The sequence below is a fragment of the Arabidopsis thaliana genome (assembly GCF_000001735.4).
Source record: "Arabidopsis thaliana chromosome 1 sequence".
Taxonomy (NCBI): Eukaryota; Viridiplantae; Streptophyta; class Magnoliopsida; order Brassicales; family Brassicaceae; genus Arabidopsis; species Arabidopsis thaliana.
In genome coordinates this window covers 284,322-310,019 of record NC_003070.9, presented here as the reverse complement: position 1 = coordinate 310,019, position 25,698 = coordinate 284,322, and the positions used below count along the sequence as shown (strand labels likewise).

The 25,698-nt window shown below is 39.1% G+C and overlaps 8 protein-coding genes, 3 long non-coding RNA genes and 2 other non-coding genes across 24 annotated transcripts; 7 read left to right on the top strand and 6 right to left on the bottom strand.

Annotated features, from left to right (window-relative positions):
• Window positions 1-478: 478 nt before the first annotated feature.
• On the top strand, window positions 479-3,553 carry AT1G01880 (5'-3' exonuclease family protein; the record flags this gene model as incomplete). 4 transcript variants are annotated; one of them, NM_001331312.1, is made up of 9 exons in its annotated part: window positions 479-592; window positions 802-908; window positions 1,007-1,223; window positions 1,447-1,623; window positions 1,702-1,872; window positions 1,950-2,131; window positions 2,215-2,579; window positions 2,661-3,127; window positions 3,220-3,553. In NM_001331312.1, the coding sequence occupies exons 3-9, from the start codon at window positions 1,029-1,031 to the stop codon at window positions 3,460-3,462; spliced, it is 1,800 nt and encodes a 599-aa protein (NP_001320987.1). In that variant the 5' UTR covers window positions 479-592; window positions 802-908; window positions 1,007-1,028. The 4 variants fall into 4 exon arrangements, with proteins under 4 accessions (NP_001320987.1, NP_171691.2, NP_001184887.1 ...); NM_100069.3 differs by lacking the exon at window positions 479-592 and having other exon boundaries at window positions 800-1,223; window positions 3,220-3,540; NM_001197958.1 differs by lacking the exons at window positions 479-592; window positions 802-908 and having other exon boundaries at window positions 911-1,223; window positions 1,447-1,620; window positions 3,220-3,540.
• On the top strand, window positions 673-745 carry AT1G01890. Its single transcript has one exon. It is a non-coding gene; the product is annotated as a tRNA-Lys (tRNA).
• Window positions 3,554-3,563: 10 nt separating the features above from the next.
• On the bottom strand, window positions 3,564-3,636 carry AT1G01870. The gene has a single exon. It is a non-coding gene; the product is annotated as a tRNA-Val (tRNA).
• Window positions 3,637-3,709: 73 nt separating this feature from the next.
• Window positions 3,710-5,887, top strand: PFC1 (Ribosomal RNA adenine dimethylase family protein; the record flags this gene model as incomplete). 5 transcript variants are annotated; one of them, NM_100068.3, is made up of 9 exons in its annotated part: window positions 3,710-3,975; window positions 4,086-4,235; window positions 4,318-4,473; window positions 4,578-4,673; window positions 4,762-4,846; window positions 4,930-4,982; window positions 5,057-5,140; window positions 5,213-5,323; window positions 5,516-5,887. In NM_100068.3, the coding sequence occupies exons 1-9, from the start codon at window positions 3,745-3,747 to the stop codon at window positions 5,579-5,581; spliced, it is 1,032 nt and encodes a 343-aa protein (NP_171690.1). In that variant the 5' UTR covers window positions 3,710-3,744. The 5 variants fall into 5 exon arrangements, with proteins under 5 accessions (NP_171690.1, NP_001322242.1, NP_001322240.1 ...); NM_001331308.1 differs by having other exon boundaries at window positions 3,710-4,235; window positions 5,516-5,581; NM_001331310.1 differs by lacking the exon at window positions 5,516-5,887 and having other exon boundaries at window positions 5,213-5,398.
• Window positions 5,307-5,539, bottom strand: AT1G04073. Its single transcript, NR_138644.1, has one exon. It is a non-coding gene; the product is annotated as an other RNA (long non-coding RNA).
• On the bottom strand, window positions 5,662-6,483 carry AT1G01840 (AP2-like ethylene-responsive transcription factor SNZ). Its single transcript, NM_100067.2, has one exon. It carries the CDS (start codon window positions 6,368-6,370, stop codon window positions 5,912-5,914), a length of 459 nt encoding a protein of 152 aa, NP_563638.1. The 5' UTR covers window positions 6,371-6,483; the 3' UTR covers window positions 5,662-5,911.
• On the top strand, window positions 6,043-6,557 carry AT1G04067. The gene has a single exon (NR_138643.1). It is a non-coding gene; the product is annotated as an other RNA (long non-coding RNA).
• Window positions 6,558-7,709: 1,152 nt separating this feature from the next.
• Window positions 7,710-11,569, top strand: AT1G01830 (ARM repeat superfamily protein). 3 transcript variants are annotated; one of them, NM_001083975.2, is made up of 5 exons: window positions 7,710-7,966; window positions 8,476-8,532; window positions 9,194-9,268; window positions 9,355-9,417; window positions 9,505-11,569. In NM_001083975.2, exon 5 carries the CDS (start codon window positions 9,579-9,581, stop codon window positions 11,301-11,303), a length of 1,725 nt encoding a protein of 574 aa, NP_001077444.1. In that variant the 5' UTR covers window positions 7,710-7,966; window positions 8,476-8,532; window positions 9,194-9,268; window positions 9,355-9,417; window positions 9,505-9,578; the 3' UTR covers window positions 11,304-11,569. The 3 variants fall into 3 exon arrangements, with proteins under 3 accessions (NP_001077444.1, NP_001077443.1, NP_563637.1); NM_001083974.2 differs by lacking the exons at window positions 7,710-7,966; window positions 8,476-8,532 and having other exon boundaries at window positions 9,099-9,268; NM_100066.4 differs by lacking the exons at window positions 7,710-7,966; window positions 8,476-8,532 and having other exon boundaries at window positions 9,263-9,417.
• A 116-nt stretch (window positions 11,570-11,685) lies between these two features.
• On the top strand, window positions 11,686-14,019 carry PEX11C (peroxin 11c). The gene is made up of 8 exons (NM_100065.5): window positions 11,686-12,007; window positions 12,277-12,488; window positions 12,845-12,919; window positions 12,995-13,069; window positions 13,158-13,238; window positions 13,320-13,394; window positions 13,485-13,658; window positions 13,772-14,019. Exons 2-8 carry the CDS (start codon window positions 12,297-12,299, stop codon window positions 13,805-13,807), a joined length of 708 nt encoding a protein of 235 aa, NP_563636.1. The 5' UTR covers window positions 11,686-12,007; window positions 12,277-12,296; the 3' UTR covers window positions 13,808-14,019.
• Window positions 14,020-14,160: 141 nt separating this feature from the next.
• Window positions 14,161-14,813, bottom strand: AT1G01810 (uncharacterized protein). Its single transcript, NM_100064.3, has one exon. The coding sequence runs from the start codon at window positions 14,776-14,778 to the stop codon at window positions 14,296-14,298; it is 483 nt and encodes a 160-aa protein (NP_171686.1). The 5' UTR covers window positions 14,779-14,813; the 3' UTR covers window positions 14,161-14,295.
• A 120-nt stretch (window positions 14,814-14,933) lies between these two features.
• AT1G01800 (NAD(P)-binding Rossmann-fold superfamily protein) lies at window positions 14,934-16,774 on the bottom strand. Of its 2 annotated transcripts, none has more exons than NM_100063.4 (5): window positions 16,611-16,774; window positions 16,268-16,520; window positions 15,900-15,965; window positions 15,634-15,810; window positions 14,934-15,509 (listed from the first exon to the last, which is right to left on the bottom strand). In NM_100063.4, the coding sequence occupies exons 1-5, from the start codon at window positions 16,622-16,624 to the stop codon at window positions 15,132-15,134; spliced, it is 888 nt and encodes a 295-aa protein (NP_563635.1). In that variant the 5' UTR covers window positions 16,625-16,774; the 3' UTR covers window positions 14,934-15,131. The 2 variants fall into 2 exon arrangements, with proteins under 2 accessions (NP_563635.1, NP_001077442.1); NM_001083973.1 differs by having other exon boundaries at window positions 14,980-15,509; window positions 16,264-16,520; window positions 16,611-16,678.
• A 1,184-nt stretch (window positions 16,775-17,958) lies between these two features.
• On the top strand, window positions 17,959-18,426 carry AT1G04063. Its single transcript, NR_138642.1, has one exon. It is a non-coding gene; the product is annotated as an other RNA (long non-coding RNA).
• A 390-nt stretch (window positions 18,427-18,816) lies between these two features.
• Window positions 18,817-25,670, bottom strand: KEA1 (K+ efflux antiporter 1). 2 transcript variants are annotated; one of them, NM_100062.5, is made up of 21 exons: window positions 25,385-25,670; window positions 23,669-25,298; window positions 23,397-23,568; window positions 23,213-23,303; window positions 22,887-23,023; window positions 22,740-22,799; window positions 22,506-22,625; window positions 22,310-22,378; window positions 22,166-22,231; window positions 21,844-21,933; window positions 21,515-21,619; window positions 21,299-21,427; window positions 20,929-21,138; window positions 20,634-20,783; window positions 20,428-20,481; window positions 20,244-20,302; window positions 19,926-19,992; window positions 19,674-19,850; window positions 19,525-19,581; window positions 19,368-19,442; window positions 18,819-19,273 (listed from the first exon to the last, which is right to left on the bottom strand). In NM_100062.5, the coding sequence occupies exons 2-21, from the start codon at window positions 25,237-25,239 to the stop codon at window positions 19,151-19,153; spliced, it is 3,582 nt and encodes a 1,193-aa protein (NP_171684.2). In that variant the 5' UTR covers window positions 25,240-25,298; window positions 25,385-25,670; the 3' UTR covers window positions 18,819-19,150. The 2 variants fall into 2 exon arrangements, with proteins under 2 accessions (NP_001320631.1, NP_171684.2); NM_001331307.1 differs by having other exon boundaries at window positions 18,817-19,273; window positions 23,669-25,560.
• Between the last annotated feature and the right edge of the window lie 28 nt (window positions 25,671-25,698).

The window sequence follows — 25,698 nt, the reverse complement described above, 5'->3', positions numbered from 1 at the left end:
AAAAATATTTGCCTACCAGAATATGGAACACGTAATGAACAAGTCTAGTCTTATGAGGTGCAAATTTTCATCTAAGACGTGGGAATTTTGCAATAATCTTTACTCTATACAAAGAAAAAGAAAAAAAAGCCGTGAAAGTTTTAAATAGGAAAAAAAGAAAAGAAAACGGGTAGTAGTTTAGAAGAAGGACGAGGAATGCAGGCAGCTTCCACCGCCGGTAGGGGTAGGTGGACATTAAATGGAGAGGGAGGGGACAAACGCAACAATAATTGGGGCGTGACTTAATATATTACTCATACCATATAACCAAGTTTTCTTCTATATTTCCTATGATTCAAATCATTGCTTGTTCACACTTCACTCATAATCCCTTTGTGTACTGGCTTTCAAGCCAAGTATGAACACGTAAGCCGACGACTTACATTTTTTTTTTTTTTTCTTTGATGTCCTCACTCCTATGAAATTCGGAGATATTCATCGTATCTTCTCATTTAATTCAATACCCTTTTAAAAAAGGATAACTACAGTCTAGAAATGGTTTATCGTGTGTTTCACTATTTTACCCGCAGGCCTCAGCGAGACACCAATTAAGGTCCATACTTGCACATTTTTGGATAATGCTTTTCTGGTTTTCTACTAGACAATTGAATAGAGTAATACTTAACCAACAAAGCCCGTCTAGCTCAGTTGGTAGAGCGCAAGGCTCTTAACCTTGTGGTCGTGGGTTCGAGCCCCACGGTGGGCGATCTGTATAAATAGTTTTTTATTTTATTTTTTCTTAATAGACTTAATGGGCTACAGAGATATCATCCGGGCTAATTGTTGGGCCCATAACCGTGGCGGGTGATGTGACGATGCCATAAATAGATAGGCACAACACAAGCGAGTCCAACAAGACTCGCATAACGGTCAGAAATTGATTCTATCCTTCGGCTTCCTTTTCTTTTAATTCGCCTTTTGCTGGTTTAGGCTTTTCGGTTTGTGATCTTCCGCTCCGCTCCGCTAGGCTATTACGGCATTTTGATTGAATGGGTGTGGGAGGCAATTTCTGGGATTTGCTGAGACCATATGCTCAGCAACAAGGCTTTGATTTTCTCAGAAACAAACGAGTCGCTGTTGATCTCTCCTTCTGGATCGTTCAGCATGAAACCGCTGTTAAGGGTTTCGTCCTTAAACCTCACCTCCGACTCACTTTCTTCCGTACTATCAACCTCTTCTCAAAGGTCCCATTTTTTTTTTTTTTATTGCTGCGCGCTTCTTCTCTCTTGTTATGCTTCTACTGAATTTCCCAATTTCGTCTCCTTTAATCCTTTTTTGGCATTGGCTAAAAAAGTTCCTTTTTTCTGTGGATTACGGGTTTTTTTGAATTTTTTAGGTTTTCGCTTGATTGAAAAATCTTGATTTTTTTCTATGGAGATGATTGTAATGCGGTTTAGGGTTTTGCAGTTTGGAGCGTACCCGGTTTTTGTGGTTGATGGAACACCATCACCTTTGAAATCTCAGGCGAGAATCTCCAGGTTTTTCCGTTCTTCTGGAATTGATACTTGTAATCTACCTGTGATTAAAGATGGTGTCTCGGTTGAGAGAAACAAGCTGTTTTCTGAATGGGTTAGGGAATGTGTGGTAAGATGGCTTTCCCTTCAAACCTTTATGCTTGTTTTGTTTCACATTGTTTTCTTATGACTTTTTTTGGTTCTCTAGGAGCTACTCGAATTGCTCGGTATTCCGGTGCTGAAAGCTAATGGTGAGGCTGAAGCTCTCTGTGCACAGTTAAACAGCCAAGGTTTTGTGGATGCTTGCATTACTCCTGATAGTGATGCTTTCCTTTTTGGTGCTATGTGCGTGATCAAAGACATCAAGCCTAATTCAAGAGTAAGTATTCATTTGTAACTGAGTATTACCCTGACTCACTTATCGTCTCTTTACCATCTTAATTTCCTTGTGTGCAGGAACCTTTTGAATGCTACCATATGTCACATATCGAGTCTGGCCTCGGTTTGAAGCGGAAACACTTGATTGCTATTTCTCTATTGGTGGGAAACGATTATGATTCAGGCGGTGTTCTTGGGATTGGTGTGGATAAAGCACTGCGCATTGTTCGTGAGTTTTCTGAAGACCAAGTACTTGAAAGGTTATAATCCATAAGCTTTTTGTCTCTGCTTTTTGGTGACTTGTCATTTTCTTGAATGTGTTGGGATATATATTTTCGTGCAGACTACAGGACATTGGAAATGGGTTGCAACCTGCAGTTCCTGGTGGAATCAAATCCGGGGATGATGGTGAAGAATTCCGCTCAGAGATGAAAAAAAGATCTCCTCACTGTTCCCGTTGTGGACACCTGGGCAGCAAGAGAACTCATTTTAAGTCCTCTTGTGAGCACTGCGGTTGTGATAGTGGTTGCATTAAAAAACCATTAGGGTTTAGATGTGAATGCTCCTTTTGTTCCAAGGATCGAGATTTAAGGGAACAAAAGAAAACCAATGATTGGTGGATCAAAGTCTGCGATAAGATTGCTCTAGCGCCAGAGTTTCCCAACAGAAAGATTATTGAACTTTATCTATCCGATGGTTTGATGACAGGTTTGCACTGACTTTATGACTTCGTGTCCGTATTGCATGATCATTGTTCTGAATCCTAATGTTTATGCACCTCTGAAGCAGGAGATGGATCGTCAATGTCTTGGGGAACTCCTGATACTGGAATGCTAGTGGATCTCATGGTTTTCAAACTGCACTGGGACCCATCTTATGTTAGAAAAATGTTGCTTCCGATGCTGTCGACCATTTATCTGAGAGAAAAGGCAAGAAACAACACAGGATACGCTTTGTTGTGTGATCAATACGAATTTCATTCAATCAAGTGCATAAAAACTAGATATGGGCATCAGTCCTTTGTAATAAGGTGGAGAAAACCCAAATCTACAAGTGGTTATAGTCATAGTCACAGCGAGCCAGAAGAATCAATTGTTGTATTGGAAGAAGAAGAAGAGTCTGTTGATCCGTTGGATGGTTTAAATGAACCTCAGGTGCAAAATGATAATGGTGACTGCTTCTTGCTAACTGATGAATGCATAGGACTTGTTCAGTCTGCTTTCCCTGATGAAACAGAGCATTTTCTACATGAGAAGGTAATACATTGGATCTCTCAGTCTCTCGCTATCTCTATGAGATGCCTTTTCTTCCCTTAGCCTTGACTGTTTATGTTTGTTAAAACTCTCAGAAACTGAGAGAGTCGAAAAAGAAGAATGTTTCTGAAGAAGAAACAGCAACACCAAGAGCAACAACAATGGGTGTACAAAGAAGCATTACCGATTTCTACCGTTCAGCGAAGAAAGCAGCAGCAGGTCAAAGTATAGAGACAGGCGGGAGTTCAAAAGCTTCTGCGGAAAAGAAGAGACAGGCAACTTCTACTAGTAGTAGTAACCTTACAAAGTCGGTCAGGCGTCGTCTCTTGTTTGGATAGAACAATCATTCTTGAGTAAATCATACCAATTTTTTGGTCTGTATATAAAAAAGAAAAAAGGAAGTTTGCATTTTTCTTATTAAAAAATTGCAAAACACAATTGGTGCTGCCCAGGATCGAACTGGAGACCTTTTGCGTGTAAGGCAAACGTGATAACCACTACACCACAGCACCTTGTGGCATTATCTATAGAGATACGTAATATAACGTTACTGTTATTCTAAAACAAAAACTGATTCCATTAGTAGAGAGAGCAGAAGAAGTTTATTGGTCTTATCGGAAATGATGAATGCGGTAATAACATCAGCCACCATCAACTGCAACTCTCTGTCGCCGTCATGGACATGCGGAGACAATTCGCCGTCAAAGCTTCTGTTGGGGGAAATATCTGCCGCGTTATCACGACGGAGGACCGTGAAGGTGTCATGCGGCAAGAGCAGCCCAGATGATTACCACTCAACCCTCAAATCACTCAATTCTCGTGGTCGGTTTCCCAGAAAGTCCCTCGGCCAGGTTCTCTCACAATCCACTCGTAGACCACATAGCTTAAAATCCTCAGCTTTGTTTGAGACAAATGGTCGAACACCCATTAAGTAGAGAATGGTTTGAATTGTCTGTCACAGCATTACATGTTGAATTCGGACATCAACGACCAGCTAGCCTCTGCGGCTGATGTGAAAGAAGGAGATTTTGTATTAGAGATTGGTCCTGGGACTGGTTCTTTAACCAATGTCCTTATCAATTTAGGTGCTACAGTTCTTGCCATCGAAAAGGTTTGCTTGCTATATCAATTCAAGCACCCTTTGTTTTGTATAGCAAAATGGTCGATTCTGATTTTGCAACTTCATCTTTTAGGATCCTCATATGGTTGATTTGGTGAGCGAACGATTTGCTGGTTCTGACAAGTTCAAGGTTTTGCAAGAGGATTTTGTCAAGTGTCACATCCGTTCTCACATGCTCTCCATTTTAGAGACTAGAAGGTTATCACATCCAGATTCTGCTCTTGCAAAGGTCACTCTAGTTTCTCTTTTGGTACATTTTATTACTAACTCAGCACCAGGAACCACATCTTTCTCAATTCATTATTTACACAATGGAATTGTATGTTAATGCAGGTTGTTTCCAATTTACCTTTCAATATAAGTACTGATGTTGTGAAGCTTCTACTTCCTATGGGTGATATCTTCTCAAAAGTTGTTCTCTTACTCCAGGTTAACCATTCATTACTTGTTTTTAGAGTATTATGATCCCAAATGCTTATATATTCAATTGTGACAAAAAACATTTGGCTAATCTTAGGACGAGGCAGCATTGCGATTGGTTGAACCAGCACTGCGAACATCTGAATACCGTCCCATCAACATTTTGATCAACTTCTATTCTGGTACGTACTTGTTCCATTATTGACATTTTAACTCTTTATATGTATTGCAATTCGTCAATGTAGTTTTGCTCCTTTGTTTCAAGAACCGGAATACAATTTCAGAGTTCCTAGGGAAAACTTCTTCCCTCAGCCCAAGGTTTTGATTCTTCAAACTTTCATCATAACTAAATTTTGATACCATTACAGAAATATGATTATGCTTCTTTACAGGTTGATGCTGCTGTCGTAACATTCAAGCTGAAGCATCCGAGGGACTATCCTGATGTTTCCTCCACCAAAAATTTCTTCTCTTTGGTAGCTAAAACTTGCTTCAGACTATTTCTTAGATTTTTAACAAGAAAACATCTGAATCGAATTCCTAAGCAGGTGAATTCTGCATTCAATGGGAAGAGGAAAATGTTGAGAAAGTCCCTCCAGCACATATCATCATCTCCTGATATCGAAAAAGCACTAGGAGTTGCTGGTCTTCCAGCCACTGTGAGTAATCTCTCTCATGTCTTATATGAGGTCTTGGGTAGCAGCAGTTTACACGAGAATCTTAGCTCGTTCTAAGATCATATCAATTACCACAAGTCCATAAGAGGAATTTCCTATCTTGAAACCGGCTTCTTAGAGAAACGATTCTTGTAACCTTGAGTCATATATATTTGTTCTACTACCTTGCTGCAGTCAAGGCCTGAAGAGCTTACCTTGGATGACTTTGTCAAGTTGCATAACGTAATCGCCAGAGAATAAGACCAACGAGAAGGACCATCAGTATCCATGTTTTGTCGGCTTTAGAGTTATACGAAGCCACCTGAAAACAGAACAGTGACGGCAACAAGACGAGGAAGATACAACGTTGCAGTGCAAGCTGTTGATTGCCGAAAGACGAATGTGACCAATATCCATACAGTCAGGAATCAGGGAGTAAGTAGAATACAGTCCCAATCTGGTTTGTTATTGTTAGAATTTTTCTGTCTATGAGATGATCTTTGTAAATTGTTGATTTTGTAATACCAAACCGACAAATAGTCTTTACAATCACAAAAGAATCTCTCTACTGGAAATCTACAATTTATAAAATCAAGCATGAAACTGGTAGATAAGATCCAAAGCTCTCAACTTGGTGGCATGTGGGTCGGAATCAAACCCATAATCACGGCCACTCCTCTCTTCCGTCGCCGAAGTCTCCACCACAGCCGACGAGGGAGACAGTGGCCGCTTGAGTCTCTTGTTTCTAATGAAACACTCTCTCATCTTCTCCTCCACCTTCTCTATCGCCGAGTATCTCTCCTCTTCAGCAGGCTCAGCCTCTCCTTTCTCTTCTTCTCCTAATTGCATCGGCTCCACGGAGGAGAAAGATTTCTCAGCTTCCGCCGTTGGTATGGAGGCTAGGAAGGCAGAGAGGCGTTGGTGGGCTATGCGGAGAGAGGAAATTTGGAGTAACTGGTTCTGTCCAACGGTGGTTCCGATTTGCTGTGCCATTAAAGTTGCTTGCTCCAGCGATGATATCAGCTCAGCTACTTGCTCTATACTTGCCATATTCTTACACACACACTCTCTCTCTCTCTCTTTCGCTTTCGCTTTCTATGGATAATCTATTTCTCCAGGTATTTTGTGTTATTACCAGTCACAGCGAGGAGCACGGTTTGGTCGTCGGAGGAATAGACTCACGATGTGTATGTAAAATACTGCTTTTAATTTTGGGCCTTTAATTTATTAATTGGGCTTTAATAAGACTACTCGAAATTGGTAATTATTAGGCCTTCTTTTAATGAAACTAAAGAGGGTCTTCAATTTTTTTTGCAATTCAAGACGCACAAACCCATTCTTGTCAACAAGTAATTTACAAATTCATGATTTGTTGACAACGAAAAAGTTAACATATTTTTGTATTATAGTACTGTATATGGTCTTTCATGATAACTCATAAGGTTGAAAGGTTATGAATATATCTATGCCTTTATCTAATCATTTACATTTGCATGTGTACTTTTTATTTTCGTTTATCTTTATAATGAATAAAGTGTCCTTTGGGTTTGTTTGTGTGAGAGAGGAAGACAAGAGTAGATTTTCGCATTTAATGTCCCATCTTAAAATAACGATGAGTAGTGTAAACAAGACATCACATGGCCAAATTAAATTCAAATTATTGTTTGTCCGATAACACCACCAGTTAAAGGATATTCAATTCATGCATCCCCTCATGGTTGTTACTTGTTAACATAATTAAAAATGTTGTGGTCAAATACGACGAGAATAATGAATCATTTGTCATGTGAAGCAACATGTTCAAATAATTATATTGTTATAGTATTAGGTAAGAGTTTTAGTTTATTCCTATTCCAGAAAAAAAGAAAGAAAAAAGAAACAATTTAATGAATTTATTAAATAGAGCAAATGGACGTAAAGAAGTGGGCCAAAGGCATAGATAGCTCACGCGACTCACACAGGCTCTCTCTATGCCTGGCAGTTTTGTAATATCACTAAAGTAGAAGCACAATAGTGTAAAATAAACTCATAAAGTATTCATTCAGATTCAAAATTCTACACAACACGTGGCACAGTGGCCACGTAATGGGCCGGTAAAAAGAAATCTTGTGAGTTTAACCGGATCGACGGTCGTACAACAAGACACGTCAGTAACAGAGTGTAACGTTATGAAACAAAACAAGATCTAACGGTCAAAATTGAATGTAGTAAGATGGATCGCAGCCGTCGGATCCCAAGGGAAGTTAGCACTTTTAAGAGAAAACTCGTAGATCGTACCGTAGGGCTTCTTTTTCGAATCTCAGTGACACTGTTGTATCTTCTTCTTTTTTTATATAATTTTGTCAACTGTTTCGAGAAAGTAAATCATCTAATACATAAATACGGATATTTTAAAAAAAAATACTATTATCATTAAAGAATCGGGATTTGATCGAAGTTGTCTTTAGTTTTTGTCCTCTGTCCTAGTTATCTCTCTCATTCCCTTTCTCTCTCTAAATCGTGTTGAGATATTTGAAAATTTTCAAATATTTATTCTGAGAGGAACAGTTTGAGTTTGAGGAAGAGAGAAGTCAGCACTCAGCAGCTTTGTCAACAGCTCCTCCGCTTTAGTTTCTCTTCTCATTACACAACAAACTTGGTTTCTGGGTAAGTGTGAGTATTCCATCCAAATTATCTTCTCTTGTATCACTGTAATTTTTCTACTTCCTTTTGATTCAGAATAAAAAGTTCAAATTTCCGATCCCTCAGTTTTTTTTTTTTTTTTTTTTTTGTCTTTTTGATTTTCGTAAACAAAAGATGAAAATTATTTTAAGATTCTGAATCTTAAAAGGTTGGTTCTTTACGGTTGATGTTTGTATTCACTAGAAAAATAAAGCTAAAGTTGTCATCTCTAACTTATAATTGCTTTTTAGTCGACAGAGACAATTGAGTGATTTTTCTTCTGTGATTCTTTTGTTTAATTATGAAGATCAATACTTTCCCCTATATCTCCTTTCCGATCTTCCGTTTTTGAATTAGATTCATAGTCACAAGTTTATTTTTGTTTTGAGTGTGTTTCTCTCAGTGACTCGCCTAAAGATCATACTGCATAATTCTGTAAAATCTTGCTTAACCTCTACGTGTGTATACTTACTGAATCTCTCGTAATTTCACAGATCAAATTTTGGCTGGATGCAACCATTTTCACACTCAAGTCAACTACTAGATTGAAGGTATAAACTGTACACAAAATCTATCTTTAGATCATCCACTAAAGATTACTACTAAATTTTGGGCTAATTTCAATATTTATTAGATCACTCAGTATCTAACTTCCTCACATTGGTGCTTACAAGTTACAACTTGTGTTTGTGGTCTAATGAATAGAGAGACAGAGACTTCCTATTGACTTCTCTTCAAAGAAAAGTCTGCAAGTTAACTTTTATCCGCAGCCAGATTTTTCCTTTCTGTTACTATCAACACATTGAATCATTCTGATCAGAAAATTACAGCTTGTGTTTCCCCTTTTTAAGAAAACTTTCACCAATCACGAAACTAACCTTTACGAGTTTTGAAAAGTTTTTTGCATTGACAATGATTGTTCATGGAGGGTGAGTATAATACGTGGCTGTTAATGAGTTTGATGTGTTATTCATATGATATATTAGGGAGAAGCATTTAATGGATATGCATCTAGAAACCACTCGAAATGATATGTCGTGTGGAAACTTCCTTCTTTTCTTAAGCAATGGCTTGTGTGTATTATTAGTTAGATGTTGTTTTCATCTATACTTATTTTTTTTTGTCTTCTACTCACTAGTGTCTTCCATAAAGTTTTGATCTTTATTAATCTCCAAGTACAGTTAATCAGCATTTGTGATCTGAATTTGTCAGTGAGGAACATAAAGAACTGGGGAACATTTTGGATATTTTTTCTCCAAGTGAAGTTAAAAGGAACAAGGAGACAAGGTAAGGTTTTGGCTTTTCTTTATGTTTCTCACTAGACATGTAAAAGCTCAAAAAGTTTTTATTCTTCTCTTCGTCTTTCATTGCAGGTTGGAGTCGACCAATCATTGATCGAGCTAGAGAAATCTGGCTACAATTCAATTTCAGATGAGGTAAAGTTCTTTTGTTTCCCTATAGACTTGGAAAATCATGGCTCAGACATGTATATAAGGTTGTAAAGTTTTGATTTTTCTCTTCAGGTTTTCAAAAACACAGAAGATGAATGTTCAAATAGCATAAGAAGCTGTGAATTTTCTTCTTTCTTTTTTGTCCAATGGGAACAATGGCAGAATTGGGAACCATGGGAAAATTTGGAGCCATGGCAGAAGAGCAGCAAGTTAACCAGATGATCATGGATAAACAATCAGTAGAAGAATGGCTATCGCGCGTCAACTCGCTAATACCATCCGTCCTCAGCAAGGCAAAAACGGTTAAGAAGTTTACAGGAAGATGGAAGACGATCATCTCGAAGATCGAACAGATACCAGCTTGTTTATCTGACCTCTCAAGCCACCCTTGCTTCTCCAAGAACAAGCTCTGCAACGAGCAGTTGCAATCTGTGGCTAAGACGCTTAGTGAAGTGATAGAGCTTGCAGAGCAGTGTTCAACTGACAAGTATGAAGGGAAGCTGCGTATGCAGAGCGATCTAGATTCTTTATCCGGAAAACTGGATTTGAATCTAAGAGACTGTGGGGTTTTGATCAAGACCGGCGTTCTCGGTGAAGCTACGTTACCTCTTTACATTTCAAGTTCATCGGAAACACCCAAAATTTCCAGTTTAAAAGAACTTCTAGCGAGGCTACAGATCGGTCACTTGGAATCAAAACACAATGCTCTCGAAAGCCTCCTTGGTGCAATGCAAGAAGATGAAAAGATGGTTCTTATGCCTTTGATCGGACGAGCCAACGTTGCAGCTTTAGTTCAGCTGCTAACAGCAACTTCGACAAGAATCAGAGAGAAAGCGGTGAATCTGATCAGTGTATTAGCAGAATCAGGACACTGCGACGAATGGCTTATCTCCGAAGGTGTATTGCCTCCGTTAGTGAGACTAATCGAATCAGGGAGTCTTGAAACCAAAGAAAAAGCTGCGATTGCGATCCAGAGACTGTCCATGACAGAGGAAAACGCACGGGAAATCGCAGGACACGGCGGAATCACACCGCTTATAGATCTCTGTAAAACAGGGGATTCTGTGTCACAAGCTGCGTCTGCAGCTGCTCTGAAGAACATGTCAGCAGTTTCAGAGCTGAGACAATTGCTTGCGGAAGAAGGAATAATTAGAGTCTCGATCGATCTTCTAAACCATGGGATATTGTTAGGATCAAGAGAACACATGGCCGAGTGTTTGCAGAATCTCACTGCAGCGAGCGACGCTCTACGTGAAGCCATTGTCTCAGAAGGCGGAGTTCCGAGTCTCTTGGCTTATCTCGACGGTCCGTTGCCGCAACAACCGGCGGTAACGGCACTGAGAAATCTAATCCCGTCGGTGAATCCAGAGATATGGGTGGCTCTCAATTTGCTTCCACGATTGAGGCATGTACTCAAGTCAGGATCTTTAGGCGCGCAACAAGCAGCAGCATCGGCTATTTGCCGTTTCGCTTGCTCGCCGGAGACGAAAAGGCTAGTGGGAGAATCCGGTTGCATCCCGGAGATCGTGAAACTTCTGGAATCGAAGTCAAACGGATGTCGAGAAGCGGCGGCTCAGGCGATCGCTGGATTGGTAGCGGAAGGAAGGATTCGACGGGAACTGAAGAAAGACGGGAAGAGCGTTCTGACGAATTTGGTGATGTTATTGGATTCAAACCCTGGAAACACGGCGAAGAAGTACGCCGTGGCGGGGCTGTTGGGGATGTCGGGAAGCGAGAAGAGTAAGAAAATGATGGTGTCGTACGGAGCAATAGGGTATCTGAAGAAGCTGTCGGAGATGGAAGTAATGGGCGCCGATAAGCTTCTCGAGAAGCTTGAAAGAGGAAAGCTAAGAAGCTTCTTTCACCGGTAAAACGAACGATGCGGAGACATTGAAGCAGCCAAGATAAAAAGTGTAATATTGTCTGATGTAAGTTTATTAACCGTTAGTTAAACTTTACTAGTAATTAAAAAGTGTTCTTTGGGCTGTTTCTCTGAAGCTGATAAATATGGGCTTTATATTAAACAGGCCCATGAAGTTGAATATCTTTCAGTAGTCAACTAGGTTTATTCCCAGATAATTTATGTGGCCAACTATTAAATACAGGCCCATGACCTTAACAAAAAAAATACAGGCCCATGAACGTAATATGATTCTGTTTATCAAAATTAATTAAGGAGACAAATATCAGTTGTGAAACTCCCAAGTTTATTTCACAAAGTCGTAATCGATGTGCTTAATAGAACAATTTTGCCACTAGATAATAATTATCTCACACTATATTTTAACTTTTTTTTTTTAGGTCTATCTTGTTGCTAGGAAACATAATAATAACACACACACACACACACACAAAAAAAAGAACGATAGAGATATTTAGTGATAATTTTGTTGGGTCAACGTAATCAACGGTCAGAAATAGATCACGGTGCGTTCGTCTGGCGGCTTCATTTGGCACAAGGAGTTTACTAGTCTGGACAATATGTCCTTAATTGCTCTTATCGGAGAAGGCTTACTCTGTTTTTCAGGCGAACTCTGTTTATCTTCTCCGAGCTCGTACGAGAATATTCGTAAAGGTAAAGTATTTACTTGGATCTCAAATTGCTTTTATCCTTTGTTTGCCTTATGAAATTGCAATGAATATGTGTTTGCAAAGCTGATTATCACTTTGGGTAGAAATGTTAGGGCTTCTTCTTAGACTCTGAAAATCTTATTACAAAAGTACCATCTTTGCTCGACTAAGATGAGATTTTGTTGTGAACTGACTAATAAAAAATCGGGTTTTCTTTGTTTTGACTTTTTTGGATATGGTTACCTCAAACCTAATTTGGTGTTAAAATAAAAGGTTTCTTGTGAGCTTAAACGATGAGTACCCTTGAGACCACAAGAGCTGAGCTTGGTCTGGTAGTTGTGTATTTGAATAAAGCGGAGGCGAGAGACAAGATTTGTCGAGCTATTCAATATGGTTCCAAGTTCTTGAGTGATGGCCAACCTGGCACTGCTCAAAATGTCGACAAGAACACCAGCTTGGCTAGGAAAGTTTTCCGTCTCTTCAAGGTTGGTTTCTTCATCTTTTATCAAACTTCAAATCACACTTTTACCTGAAACCAGTCTTAAGGGTATGAGCTAGCTAACATCTGTTTTAAGTTGGTGACTTTAAGGGGAAAAGACTATTTGTTCTATTATGGGAGTTGATAAATGCAACTAGATGTATAGATCCATGGTTATACCTCAGTTATAGGATTTATGGGTTATATCACTTGAATTATGGAGATACAAGATTTGCAACTGGAATACATATCTTATGGGGAATTATATAATTCAGACTCCGAAAGGAAAAAAATGGTTCTGTGATTATGCTTAGTGGTTTTATTGTAAATCTAGTTAAATGGTGTTCTTCTTGTGTTGTGCAGTTTGTAAATGATCTTCATGCTCTCATTAGCCCTGTTCCCAAAGGGACTCCACTCCCGCTTGTTCTGCTCGGAAAGGTAATGTTATTGTTGCTTTGCTTGCTTTTAGAGCTTGTCTTTTCCAAACATTGATTGATCTTCTGGTTTTGGCAGTCTAAAAACGCGTTGCTGTCAACGTTCTTGTTCCTAGATCAAATTGTGTGGCTTGGCAGGACTGGGATTTACAAGGTTAGGAGAAGCCTGCAATATAGGAGACTTTATTTCCTTCAGGTTAAACTGAGCCTACTCTGTTTATGTTATGAATCTGCTGCTTTAGGACAAAGAACGTGCTGAGATTCTTGGACGTATATCACTTTTCTGTTGGATGGGTTCTTCGGTTTGCACATCCTTGGTTGAGGTCTGTTCACTGCCATTGAATTGTCTCTTACTTCTGGTTCAAATGCAATACCGCATAATGTAATAATTTCGACATGTTTAGGTTGGGGAGCTTGGTAGGCTGTCAGCATCAATTAAGAAGTTAGAAAAAGAGATAGGGAACAAGGATAAACACCAGGTACGCAAGCTTTCCTCAAGATATTGGTTCCCTTTCTCTATGGAGTGAAGAAGAAATTTTGCTGATTTTTGAGATAACATCATTAAGCAGAATGAGCAATACCGTGCAAAAGTAGAGAAATCAAACGAGAGGTCATTGGCTCTGATCAAAGCAGGGATGGATGTAGTTGTTGCTTTCGGATTGCTTCAATTGGCTCCAAAGAAAGTCACTCCCCGAGTCACAGGTGCTTTCGGATTCGCCTCATCACTTATCTCTTGTTATCAGGTATATTTACCAGATCTCATTTCAAGAAAACAGTTTGCTTATATATATATGTGTGTGTTGCAATCTTGGGATCAAACCAATGAATAAAAGCCATCAATCTCTCGCTTGTGCAGCTATTGCCGTCACATCCCAAGTCCAAGATGGTCTGATAAAAGGGAAACAAGGAAAGGCGAACTAGTTTCATTGTCCACATGTTCCATATATAGTTTGTGTCTGTTTTACTATTACTTGGTGTTAAATTTGTCTTGCTTGACTACTTTAATGTTTGTGTTAGATTCTATGGTATATAAGATAATGATAAACATTGCAGTCTCTGTAGAATAATAAGAACAGATAAGCATTACGAGGTGTTAAATTTGAATTATGAGTCAACACAACAGAGAGTGCAAAAAAAAAGGCTGGAGAAGCTCTCTAGTAAATGAAGAACCCCCACGTTGTCTCGGAACCCATGTGATTCTTATATGTAATATTATGACACCATGATCGTATTTTGCATATATATGATTCTCATTATTATTTATGATCGCGTAACGCATGCACTCATCATCTCCAACATTTCATTGAATAAAGAGGACAAATAGAATGGTAACATTTTCATAGAGTAGGAAAAAGAAAAAAATGAAGCTAAGCGTTGTTCCTAGTATCTAAAGGATTCAGAGCAGTGATTCATCGAGAAATCTGTATTCAACTCACAAATCGGCGCTTCCTTCAAGTTTTTATTATGATCGTTGAGCTTTCTCGGCGATGTTAGTTTCACCTTTCTCGGCAATGATAGTTTAAAGGATTTGTCGAAGTATGAAAACCATCTTCGCAATTCTGCATCCGTTTCCGGCTTTGTTCCGATCACTAGCTTCGTATTGTTGTTACTATCCTTCTTCTTCTTCTTCTTCTTGTCCCTCTTCCTGGTTTCTCGCCTACGGTGAGATTTCTCCTTCCTTTGCTTCATCTCACGACTCGCGGCGGATAACGCCACAGACAACGACGATAGATTGATTGAAGTATCCTTTGCAGCATCTATGGCCTCGATCGCTTGCTTGAGAGAGCTGAAATTGAACGGAGAACCACCGTCATTGGTCCGCCGTCTTGTTGTGGCGGTGCTTCTCTTAGTTTCCGGCTTCATTATGATCAATTACAAATTACGGCTACACTTTTTTTCTTTTCCGAGACTTAGGGCATTTATATAGTCTCACAGACTCACTTAAAATGGGCCTTCTAGCAGCCCAATAACAATTTTGCGTCACGAGAACGCGCACAGGCAAACTATCTGAACCTAGGTGGGGAAACACGCCGATAGGATTCAAGAGGAAAAATACATTATTTTGGGAATACAAAACCACATAAATATTGAAGAAGCTTTATAATATAACCAAGTTTGGTTGATATATAGTTTGGAGTTCACTTTATTTTCTGCTAAATTGATGAGATAATAAAATATACAAACCAACACCCAACCGAACACATAAGATTGAAGAATCAAAAGTTGGAGACATTGGCGCGATCAAAGAAAAGACCAGATGGGTCTCCATTAGGGACCAAAGCCAGTTTCACTGGACTCGCTGCACCTTCTTCAACGCTCAAGATCCCAGTGTTGAAATTGATTTCTGTGTTTACGAAACCAGGACAAACACTGTTGATGATGAACGATTTGTGTCGCTTAGCCAATACTCGTGTCAATGCGATCACTGCAGCTTTCGATAGTATGTATCCAGACATCACTGTTGGCCAACCTTTGACTTGTAATGCACCTTCTTTGTAATCCTTGAGGTACTCATTGATCACTTCATCTATTTTCTCTTCTGTTAGGTTCTCAGCATCACTCAGCACTCCTTTTGCCCATTCATTTGAAACATTCTGCACACAAACAAGATTCATCCTTTACCCAACACCAAAATACGAGAATTAACCAGCCAAAGAGTCAATTTCATAAACGATCCCTTCCTTTAAGTTTATTGACTAGAAGAAATCAAGATGGTACCTCTAACTTTCCCATGGTGGAAGCGATGCTGACGATTCTTGGGGAATCAGAAGATTGAAGGAGAGGAATCATGGCCTCGCACATTCGCTTAACGCCGTAGTAGTTTGTTTTAACACACTCCTCGACTATCTCATATGTATCACTCATTATCTTGGAAATATCAGTTGGCGCACCAGCCTGCACTAGTAGTCATTTATATGTAAGACCACCTCTCAAGCTTGTGCAGTATATATTTCAAAAAGGTAAGAGAAAGTAGGAAAGTGTACCTCAGCAATCTGAGCTTTGAGAACATCAACATTAACATTCGCCCCTCCAACTCCGGCATTATTAACCTGAAGACATATATACCAAACAAGAAATCAGAAAAGAGTAGACAGAACAGAATTGCTATTTTCAGATAATGCTCGCTTAAGAGTTATATCCTTTCTAGTTAACATGTATGTATCCTAGTCGCAACAGACAAGAAGTTGTTGAAGAAGTATCTCAATCCCTAAAAAGGATCAGATCTTAGTTAAGAAATGTGATCATGGAAAGGGAAGTGCAGCTACCTAATAAGATCCGACAGTGAAACTGATTAAAGCCACGATTAGTAGATCTAGATTGATGATAATAGGAAAAGAAAAGAGAAACTTGCCAGAATATCGAGTTTGCCGAAGCGGGTCTTGACAAAAGCAGCAAGAGAAGCGATGGTGTCTGGGTTGGAGACATCAAGAGGGTGAAAGGAGATGGCTTGATCAGAAAAACCATTCTCAGTCTTGAGCTTTTGGACAGCAGCAAGACCCTTGTTTTCATCTCTCGCAGTTAAAACCACAGTTATCCCATTGTTAGCTAGTTGCCTGCAAATCTCAAACCCAATCCCTTTGTTGGAACCAGTAACAACTGCAACTCTGGAGACAAACAGGAAAAAGAAAAAGGAACAATCAAAATCTGAAAAAGATTTCAAGCCGAGGTTAGACAGAGAGAGAAGAAGCATGAACCTTGGGTCTGCCATTGAATTGTTGAAAGGACAGAGAAAAGTCAAGCCTCATGCTGTTAACTAAAAAAGTATATACAAAAAAATAGGGATAAACAAGTGTGTGCACATGGAAGATTAGACACCGCTATATTTCTTATATTTTTTGATAAGACCAATATTTCCAAATTAGCATCAAAGGAGAATGGATCATCATTATAGTATATATTAAAAAAAGTGAAAGGAGTTTTTTCAGTGTCATACTATATTTATTTAGTCACAGACTAAACGTTTTAACAAGAAGAAGCGTGACACTTGCTTAATTAATGCAACTTATTTAATTATCAGTCTCGTTTTAGCCTTTAGCATTGATAGCCCTAAGAAAATGCTATCAGTGTGGAGGGTCCAAAGCTATTGGGCTTAAGCCCACAAATCAACACGAATTGATGCATTCTTCTTTTTAGGCTTTCCGCTTGGATCGATTCCCAAGGGAATATGTGAAAACATAACAAACCGAAAAATGTAGGAAAAAAGCAGCATACATATTTGCTACTCAAACTCAACTAATTTGTATGCGCATCTAGAAACACTTTTCAACACAAAATATAATATTAATAAGAAATATCCAGCAAACATTCGTTTCTAAAACATAGTATAGAATTAATTTGAGTTCATAACATATAATTCTCATAGAATAGAAAGAAGTGCATAACATATAATTCTCATATAATAAAAAGGAGTAATTATAATCATCAAAATCTTCGGAAGTAGACCAAATCACATGTCTTCTTCAGGCTCTGCAACATCATTTTGTCCTAAATGAAACCAGAAGAGTAGACAAACAATACACTCGCACACGGAGAACCCAACCATAGCTAGAATTGGCACTATTGGATAGAGCACAATAAAAGCCCTAAATTAGACAGCAGAGGAAAATTTAACGTTAGCAGAGACGGTACGGACTGAGAGTCTCCGGTGAAAGTTTGCATAGTCGACATCGTTGAAAGGGAATTCAGACTGAGATTCGTCGTTGGTGAGTGAGACGACAGTGGAGAGAGATTAGACAGCAGAGGGAGATTTGACGTTAGCATGGATGGTGTAAGTGTGCAAGAGCTAGAGAATCCCGAGGTATAGTGAGAGATTTTGCATAGTCGACGAAGGCGTTGAAAGAGAATTCAGACTGAGATTTGTCGTTGGTGGCTGAAACGACGGTGGAGGGAGATTTGACGTTAGCAGGGACGATAAGGATTGAGAGCCTCTGGTGGAATTTTGCATAGTCGACGGAGGCGTTGAAAGAGAATCCATGACTGCTATGTTTTGTTTTTTTTTCTGCGAATAAACGAACAAATACTGTACAAAAACCAAACCCTTTCTCTCTTCAAAAACCCTCATGCTTCTCTCTTAAAGAAACTTAGTCGCCGCTGATTGTGTTATCGGTTCTGGTGGCTCTTTTAACACCAAAATCGGAATTTTTTAGTTTTTTCGAGCTGTATTTTCGTTTGCCTTCGTTTATGCTACATATAGTTTTTTTCTTAACATATATGTCAGTACAATGTAATAATTTTTTTTTTTAGTTTTCTCGTAACATGTACCCTACTACTTTTTTTTTCCAACAGTTTATCATATACTAACTCTTTATGTAAACTCGCATGTTAATCATAAAAAAAACATTAGTTAAATATTTGACCTCAAATATAATAATGACATGCACAGTACATTGGATATATGTTTGGATGTTTTTATAATGTTGAGGTACTTGTGGTTTCGGCAAATGTGATTTGGTGGTCCCTTTTTGGTCAGCGTTATTCTTGTTAAAAATCTCTCTTTTGGCCCTTTCCTTTGTTAAAAATCTCTCTTTTGACCTAAATAACGTTTCAAATATATCAATATATATTATTAACAAAAAAAAAAACAGTTGCTCTGATGAAGCTACAAATAGAAATGGCCAAAAGAGAGCAACTGTTTTTTTCTCATCGTCTATTGGGGCTTTTCCTGTATCAGTAGTTTTCCTTCTTATTCTTTTTTTTTTTTTTTTCCGTTGGGGCATCACTTGTGTTTTGGACATTTTTCATATTACATGCCTTTATCATTCTCGCTTCTGGAACATGACATTAACCCAATCTTTGGTTTAATTTATGGCTTGGTATCTATTTTGTTTTGTAATGATCGATGGTCAAACAATTACGTAAATCTTGTTTGGACCATAAAACCAACTGTATTTAAGGCCCATTCAGTCGAAGTCAAAGAAAAGAAGGCCCATTCAGTCTTTTACCAACAACTGCAAGGTGTTCACATCTGTAGTACAAGAACGGGATGTAGTTTCATTTGTTATTACTGCCGCCGAGAATCGATTGCTACGCATTTGTTCAAATCTAATTGTTCTGAGATCAAAGACTTAAATGAGAGATATGTACTGAACATATAATGAATATATTAGTCACACTACACATCATCTGATGGATCCATCACTTCACCACGCACTGCAACCCAAGTTGGTGATGGTGGTTTAAGAAGAACACCAAAGGAGAAATACTCTTCTTTTTCTCACCAGAATGGAGAACGTCATCAGATTACGACTGTGCCTCCTTCGATTATCTGGTTATCGCCAGATGCATCCGATGGTTGAGGTTTAGGCTTACTCGTCCTAGAGTACCCATAGCCTAGAGAGCTTCCGCTTGCTTCACATAGCTGCCATTATCATTACACCATTTCCCAATACACATCAATCAGACCAAACCAGATTCTGATAAATATAGATGGATATATCGACAATGAAACACACCTCGGTCAGTTCAGACAAGTGACGGGTTCTGAACTCGTTAATCGTGTTTGCAATTTCCGATGTCGGTAATTTTGCCTGACATGTTTCAACCCAAAAAATGATCATACACTGTTTAGGATTACTACTTCAACTAAATAAGGAAACATTTATGTTTTACCTGAGCAAGAACAGCAGCTGCCAACTGTAGACTAGGCTCCAGAGTCTCCGGGACAACCTAAAAGTTTTTGTGATCGAGGTATTATTAGTGTACGATTGACAAAGCATATCTATAGTCTAGATGAGAGTGAAGGGGTCTGTGAGTATTACTGCAGTAGCACCGGCTTTTTCTAGATTAAGACCATGAACAACATCGTGAGCACGGACAAAAGTTTTGACATTGGGGTAAAACTTGCTCAAAGCCCAAACACATCTGTAGTTTGCTCCTGGTGCGTCTAAGGCAACCACAGCAGCACATGCTCTCCCAGCTCCAATTTTGTGGAGAACCTGTTTGTTCACACAAGTGAAGTAATATTCACATGCTGGTGTAATCTATATTTTTCTGTTTTTGTGTGTACCTACCTCTTTACTACCAGCGTCTCCGAAATAAACAGGAAGATCCAAGGAACGCCCGATAGTCACTCTATCACTGTAAAAAAAAGGAGGTTTTCAGGTAAGCATAGCATGCGAGGAAGAGGTATGGAAACTGGTTGGTGCAATACAAAGAGTCTTGAAAAAAGACTTATAAATCAGATAGGTTGAAATGTTATCTCATTGAGTGTGGAAGTTACTGATAGTCCCCACATTTTCGGTTCGATACGAGAACAAAATATTTGAAACCACTTTAGCCCACAAAGATTCTTCAACAATAGAGGCAAAGAATAAGCAATGTTATGTTACCTGCTGACATCAAGGGCAACAAATGGGATAAGTCTTTCCGAGAGAAGTTGAGCAATTATCTACAATTAACAAACAGAAAATGGTCACGAGGTTAGAAACTTCGAGCTATCATGTGAAGCTGAATGTCTACAGAGAGGTTCTCATATAAGAGCATAAACTGAAGAAGTTCAGATAATATATAAACCTGACCAACTCGACCAAATCCACAAATAATTATGTGACCCTGCAAATCATCTGTCTGCAAATAAAATCAGACAAGAAAAATTCTCATCAGTCGGCCTTGTAATGATTTCCTCAACTAGAGAATGTGTGAGCTACAAGTGGTTCCATGATTGATAAATTATTGCCTAATAGAGGTAAATTCTATATTTGAATCATTAAGATTCCTACCTCACTCTCGACGGGCAATAAACTTCGAACATCATGCAACTCAAAACGAGATGCAATTAACTGGCCACCAGCAGCTAACCAGGGTGTGATAGCCATTGAGATTCCCACGACAAGGAATAGCAACGAAGATAACTGAGGAGACATTATACCCTGGAAGAACCACAGATTAGGCCTTCTAGGGAAAAACAGTTGACAGAAATATATGTAATGTGTAAGGGTAAACCATTAAAACAACATTGCTGATTATATACCTCATTGGAAAAAAGCAAAAAAATACGCCATGTTGATAACAAACCTGATTAACAGCTTCTCCGAAAGCAACAAATGCAAACTCTCCGCCTGGGGCCAATAGTAGACCGACCCGAATTGCAGATATTATTGATATGCCGAACAATTTTCCCATAATCACGACTAACATAGTTTTGCCCACTATCAAGAGTCCCAAAGTTCCCACTATGACAGGGAAGTTGGAGAGAAGTAATTTCGGATCAATTGACATTCCAACCTGAAATCAATGGAACTCTTTTTGTTAGTTTGCTTACAGTTGACAACAATATCAGGATCTTACTAGAACACAAGTAAAAGGTTTCCTTTTCCATCTATAGTTCCTCATTCTTTTCAGAAATGATAAACTATGGAAAAAGTTATTAGGAAACTCATATTACCGTCATGAAGAAGAGTCCCAACAGAAGACCACGATATGGAGCAATATCTGATTCTACTTGCAACGAAAATTCTGTCTCTGCAAGGAGTAGACCAGCCAAAAACGCTCCTAATGCCATGGAAAGTCCAGCCTGATTTATAGAAACTGGAAAAATTAGCAGACGGGAAGTACTGGCATGTCAGTAAACTACTCAATGCCAACAAGGTCACGGTCATACCCTAGCTGTCAGTAAACTAGTCCCAAGAATAACGAGAAGCGTGTTGGCAGAGAATATCTCGGCGTTTCGATTTTCTGCAATTTGCTTGTAGATTGGTCGAAGAAGCTATATGCAACAAGAGTGTAAATTCCTTATATTATAACTCCATTGAAACATATAAATTGAGTACCGGAAGTAGCAGTGATAGCACAGTTAACTTTCATGATTAGTTCATGGAAACATGCCTCTTCCTTTTGTAGCAAATCTAAAACATTTCACCTAACAACTTTGGTAATAATTAACTTATTTTGATATCTGAACCCTCAAAAGTTAAAGTATCTGAGACTCACTAGACGGCCACCAGCAATTATTGCAGTAATAGCCACTGCTGCTTTGACTGCAGCAAGCCCAAGAGCTTCAGCAATGGCTTGAAATCCAATCTGAAAAGAGCAGTAGAAACTTAGCATTTTGCGACCACTGATATTTCCTAGACTTCCTTGAGTATATAGAAATATCTGGCATACCAGCAATTTCAACCAGTAATAGCAACATATGACCACAACGTTTCTTCTTAAGAGACCAAAGACGTTATCAAACCTCTTACTTAGACATTATCGAACAGAAAAGCAAGCCATACTCAAGAAAAAGAAGGAACCCTAGAGATGAGCTTACCCCTCCTTTCGATGAATTAGGTGAAATAAGTGGGATGAGAATCAGTAAAACAACTACAGCTAGATCCTGTGAAGAAAAAATAACAAACTGATGAGAAATGCCCAGCATAGTTGTCGTATATAATTAACTTTTTCCTGAACAAACCTGGAAAAGCAAGACGGAAAATGAAGCCCTTCCATGTCTAGATGTACTCTCGCCTCGTTCTTGTAGAACCTGAAAACCAAGTGCATTGTTTCTGTTCAACCAACTGGTAGCGTAATTGCATTAAAAAAAAAATTAAGGGGATGCTACAAAATTCCTTTAATTAAGATCCCTTTTTGAATACAACCAAAAATGTTACCTGAAGGACAACAGCAGTGGACGACAGAGCCAGGCCATTTCCAATCACTATTGCTGCTGGACCAGCCTGACCAGCAACATAATGGGCAAGCAATCCAACTACTGCTGCCGTCACCAGAACCTAGATTACAGCAATAGAAGTAGAGATTAAAGTAGATGGAAAAAGAAACATCAAGCATGTAGGCATTGTAGTTGATAAATGATGTGGAATGAGATACACGGATCTTTAAATCACCTGAGCTGAGCCTAATCCAAAAACATATTTCTTCATGGAACTCAGTCTTTCAACAGATAGCTGTCAAAGAAATAAACAAAATATTGGCTCTTCTACCAAACACAGTTCAAAAGCAAAAAGGTAGCATACACATATATCAAATAATACCTCAAGGCCGATGTTGAAAAGCAAGAAAACTACTCCAAATTCTGCGATGGCCCTGGTTCCGTGCACATTACGGATTATCGAAAGACCATACGGACCAATCAGAATTCCAGCTGCCAAATACCCAAGAACAGGGCTGCCTATACATTGCAGCAGATGAAGCCATCAAGATGGCACATAAATCTCTATGCAACATGATTGCGAGACCAGAACTGAAAATGTTTTTGACTGATGAGAACATAGAAATTGTAGGAGTTTGAGGGAAAGGGGAAACAAATAGTAATGCAATGGATAGAATTAACAAAAGAAGAAAAAAAAATACTACTTACCTCCAGGAATTTTCTGAAATAGAGGCACAAATATGACGCTTGCTAGCAGTAACCACAAAAAGTCAAAGAGGGAAGCTTCTTCCTCATTGACCTATTAATTGCAGAAAGTTTCAGCCTGCAAAGTACATTCCATACAATTTGCACTTCGTAAAAGAAAAAAAAAAACAAGAACAATTGTTCATACCTCCTGGTGAGGGATCATCTCAAGTAGTTTCTTAATTCTCTTGGGAAGTTTCTGCACTTGCCGGATCAGTGGCTTCGTACTTGAAGAGACATCTTCTGTACTAGTGCTGGTAACATCTGGCTGTTGAAGCAACTGGTTGTTCCCCCCTACTCCATTGGAGTATAATGTCAGTCTGGAACGAATAAGAAGCTCGTATCAACAAAAAGAGAACTTTCTGTACAAAAATGATTCTTCAAAACTCGAAGCAAAGAAGAGTAAATTTTCAAACTGACCCTGCTCCAAGAAGAGCAAGCCCAAGAACTAGTTTGGGCCATTGCTGTTTGACAGAACCAACCAGACTACCAAACACTGTCGCGGTCCCATCTGGATTAGAAGAGAAGAAAGATGCAGAAAAGAAACGGGAGGATTTATTAAACGATGCCTTGGGAGAATTAAGAGAGGAACCCTCCTTTGGCAGATCTTTTTGAGTTTCCTGTTTTTTTGTCTGAACATTAATCTTTGGCTTTTCAGAATCTGCTTCAACCACTTTAGAAGACTCTACACTTGGCTTTCCATTCTCATGATCGCTTGACTCATAAGGCTGAGTTAGTTTTTTATTCCTCTGACCAACTATATCAGGCACAAGTTCAGCTGTGATCTGTACCACTGGTAGATCTCCATCTTTAGGTGATTCTTTTTCAACCTGATGGGTAACATCTTCAACGTTACCTGAAAGTACCATCGCATCCTCCTGAGAAGTTTCTTCATCCGAGAGTTGGCCCTGAGTTTCCTCTGGGGTCTGAGAAATGGAGAGAGACTTCTCTGCTCTCTGTAAAGCAATCTCTGCATCATTAACGCGTTGAGTAGCCTCAAGCTCAAATGCTACAGCTTGTTCAGCCAATTTCATAATATTGGTAACATCCTCCTCGGCTTTCAACGAACTGATCTGTATTGTCTCAGCGAACTCATTCAACTTGTCCACTTCCTTTTGCAGCTCGTCTTTTTTGCTCAGCAAAGCACTCAGTTGGGACTCACAATTATCTAAATTAACTTGGCATTCTTTAATATCATCCTTGGCAGCTAAAAGAGCTTCTTCTTTATCATTAACATCTATTGTTTCCTCAGTCTCTTCAGACACATGTGGAATATCATTCCCTGCACCAGCTTCAAGTGATTCCACTATAACCTGAAGCCTAGCTTCAGCCAGAGACAGGGCCATAGTAGCCGTTTGAACAGCTTCTTTAGCAAGAGCCTCCTCATAAACAGTATCTCGAATGACATCAAGGGTTTTGTTTACGTCAAGCCAAGCAGTAGCAGCTTCATCCTTGAGTGCTATGGCTCTTTCTGAGATTCTCTGAGCCTTTTCCTCAAACATGGTACTATTGAGCCTAGCAACTTCCAATTCTTTAATTGCCTTGTGTAGTAACTCCTTGAGTTCCTCCAAACTATCAGTGTCGTTTTCCACTCTCGCATCTTTCAAATCTGTAGCTTCAGTTTCATCACTACTTTCGGAAGATTCCCCGATCCGATGATCATTACTATCGGCATTACCCAGAGATTCATGACCCTGACAACGTAACCTAAATCCAAAAGGGATTCTTTTGGCTTGGTGGCCATTGCCAAGTATTGATTTTGTAGAATGCAAATGACCACTATAAAACCTTCCAGAGAAACACGCATTCATCAAATTCAATGTACCACTTTGTGCTACATTTCTCCTCAATCGAAAACACGAATGCACTTTAGAATCCCCAGATGTAATGCTGATTCCTTTAGGACTTATCAATCGATTTGGAAAGCAGTAACTCGCACCATCTCCACCATGGAATAGAATCGGCCTTTGAAAAGTAGACGCATACTCCATATCGGAAATCAAATAAAAAAAGTAGCCTTACTTTATTCCTCGAACCTTATATACAACTCCTGTGAAGCAAAACGAAATTCCACACATTCAGACGACCAAGATAAAAAAAATCAACGACAAGCCACGGACAGATAGAGAGGCTAACCAATCATGGAAAGTTGAGTAAGAATGGAAGAAAGGTGGAAACGGAAAGGAGTGGCTCTCGTCTTCAATTCCGTTCGTTTCAAACAGATAATTTTGGCTCGTCTCTTCAAATTTTCCCAGTCAAACAACTTTCTCTGTCTCCTCCTTTTTGAGTTTCTCGCCAACCAGACATCATTGCTAAGGCCGTTTTTAGATACTTTTACGAAAACACCCTCTCTCACCTAACGAAATAATGAATGATTCACATCACCCGATAACCACTTGGTTTGATCCGGTATATAAGTAGTTTGGTATCTTTGAACCGAACAGATATTA

Coding starts and splice junctions, on each gene's coding strand:
- AT1G01840 (NM_100067.2), bottom strand. CDS start 6,370: ATGGCAAGTATAGAGCAAGTAGCTGAGCTGATATCATCGCTGGAGCAA.
- AT1G01830 (NM_001083975.2), top strand. CDS start 9,579: ATGGGAACAATGGCAGAATTGGGAACCATGGGAAAATTTGGAGCCATG.
- PEX11C (NM_100065.5), top strand. CDS start 12,297: ATGAGTACCCTTGAGACCACAAGAGCTGAGCTTGGTCTGGTAGTTGTG. Junction 12,489..12,844: donor AAGTTTTCCGTCTCTTCAAG/GTTGGTTTCTTC, acceptor TGTGTTGTGCAG/TTTGTAAATGATCTTCATGC. Junction 13,070..13,157: donor GCAGGACTGGGATTTACAAG/GTTAGGAGAAGC, acceptor CTGCTGCTTTAG/GACAAAGAACGTGCTGAGAT.
- AT1G01810 (NM_100064.3), bottom strand. CDS start 14,778: ATGAAGCCGGAAACTAAGAGAAGCACCGCCACAACAAGACGGCGGACC.
- AT1G01800 (NM_100063.4), bottom strand. Junction 15,966..16,267: donor TCGGCAAACTCGATATTCTG/GCAAGTTTCTCT, acceptor ATATGTCTTCAG/GTTAATAATGCCGGAGTTGG. Junction 15,811..15,899: donor TCAAAGCTCAGATTGCTGAG/GTACACTTTCCT, acceptor CTACTAGTGCAG/GCTGGTGCGCCAACTGATAT.
- KEA1 (NM_100062.5), bottom strand. CDS start 25,239: ATGGAGTATGCGTCTACTTTTCAAAGGCCGATTCTATTCCATGGTGGA. Junction 22,379..22,505: donor CCACTGCTGTTGTCCTTCAG/GTAACATTTTTG, acceptor CTTGGTTTTCAG/GTTCTACAAGAACGAGGCGA. Junction 22,232..22,309: donor TTTCCGTCTTGCTTTTCCAG/GTTTGTTCAGGA, acceptor TTTTCTTCACAG/GATCTAGCTGTAGTTGTTTT.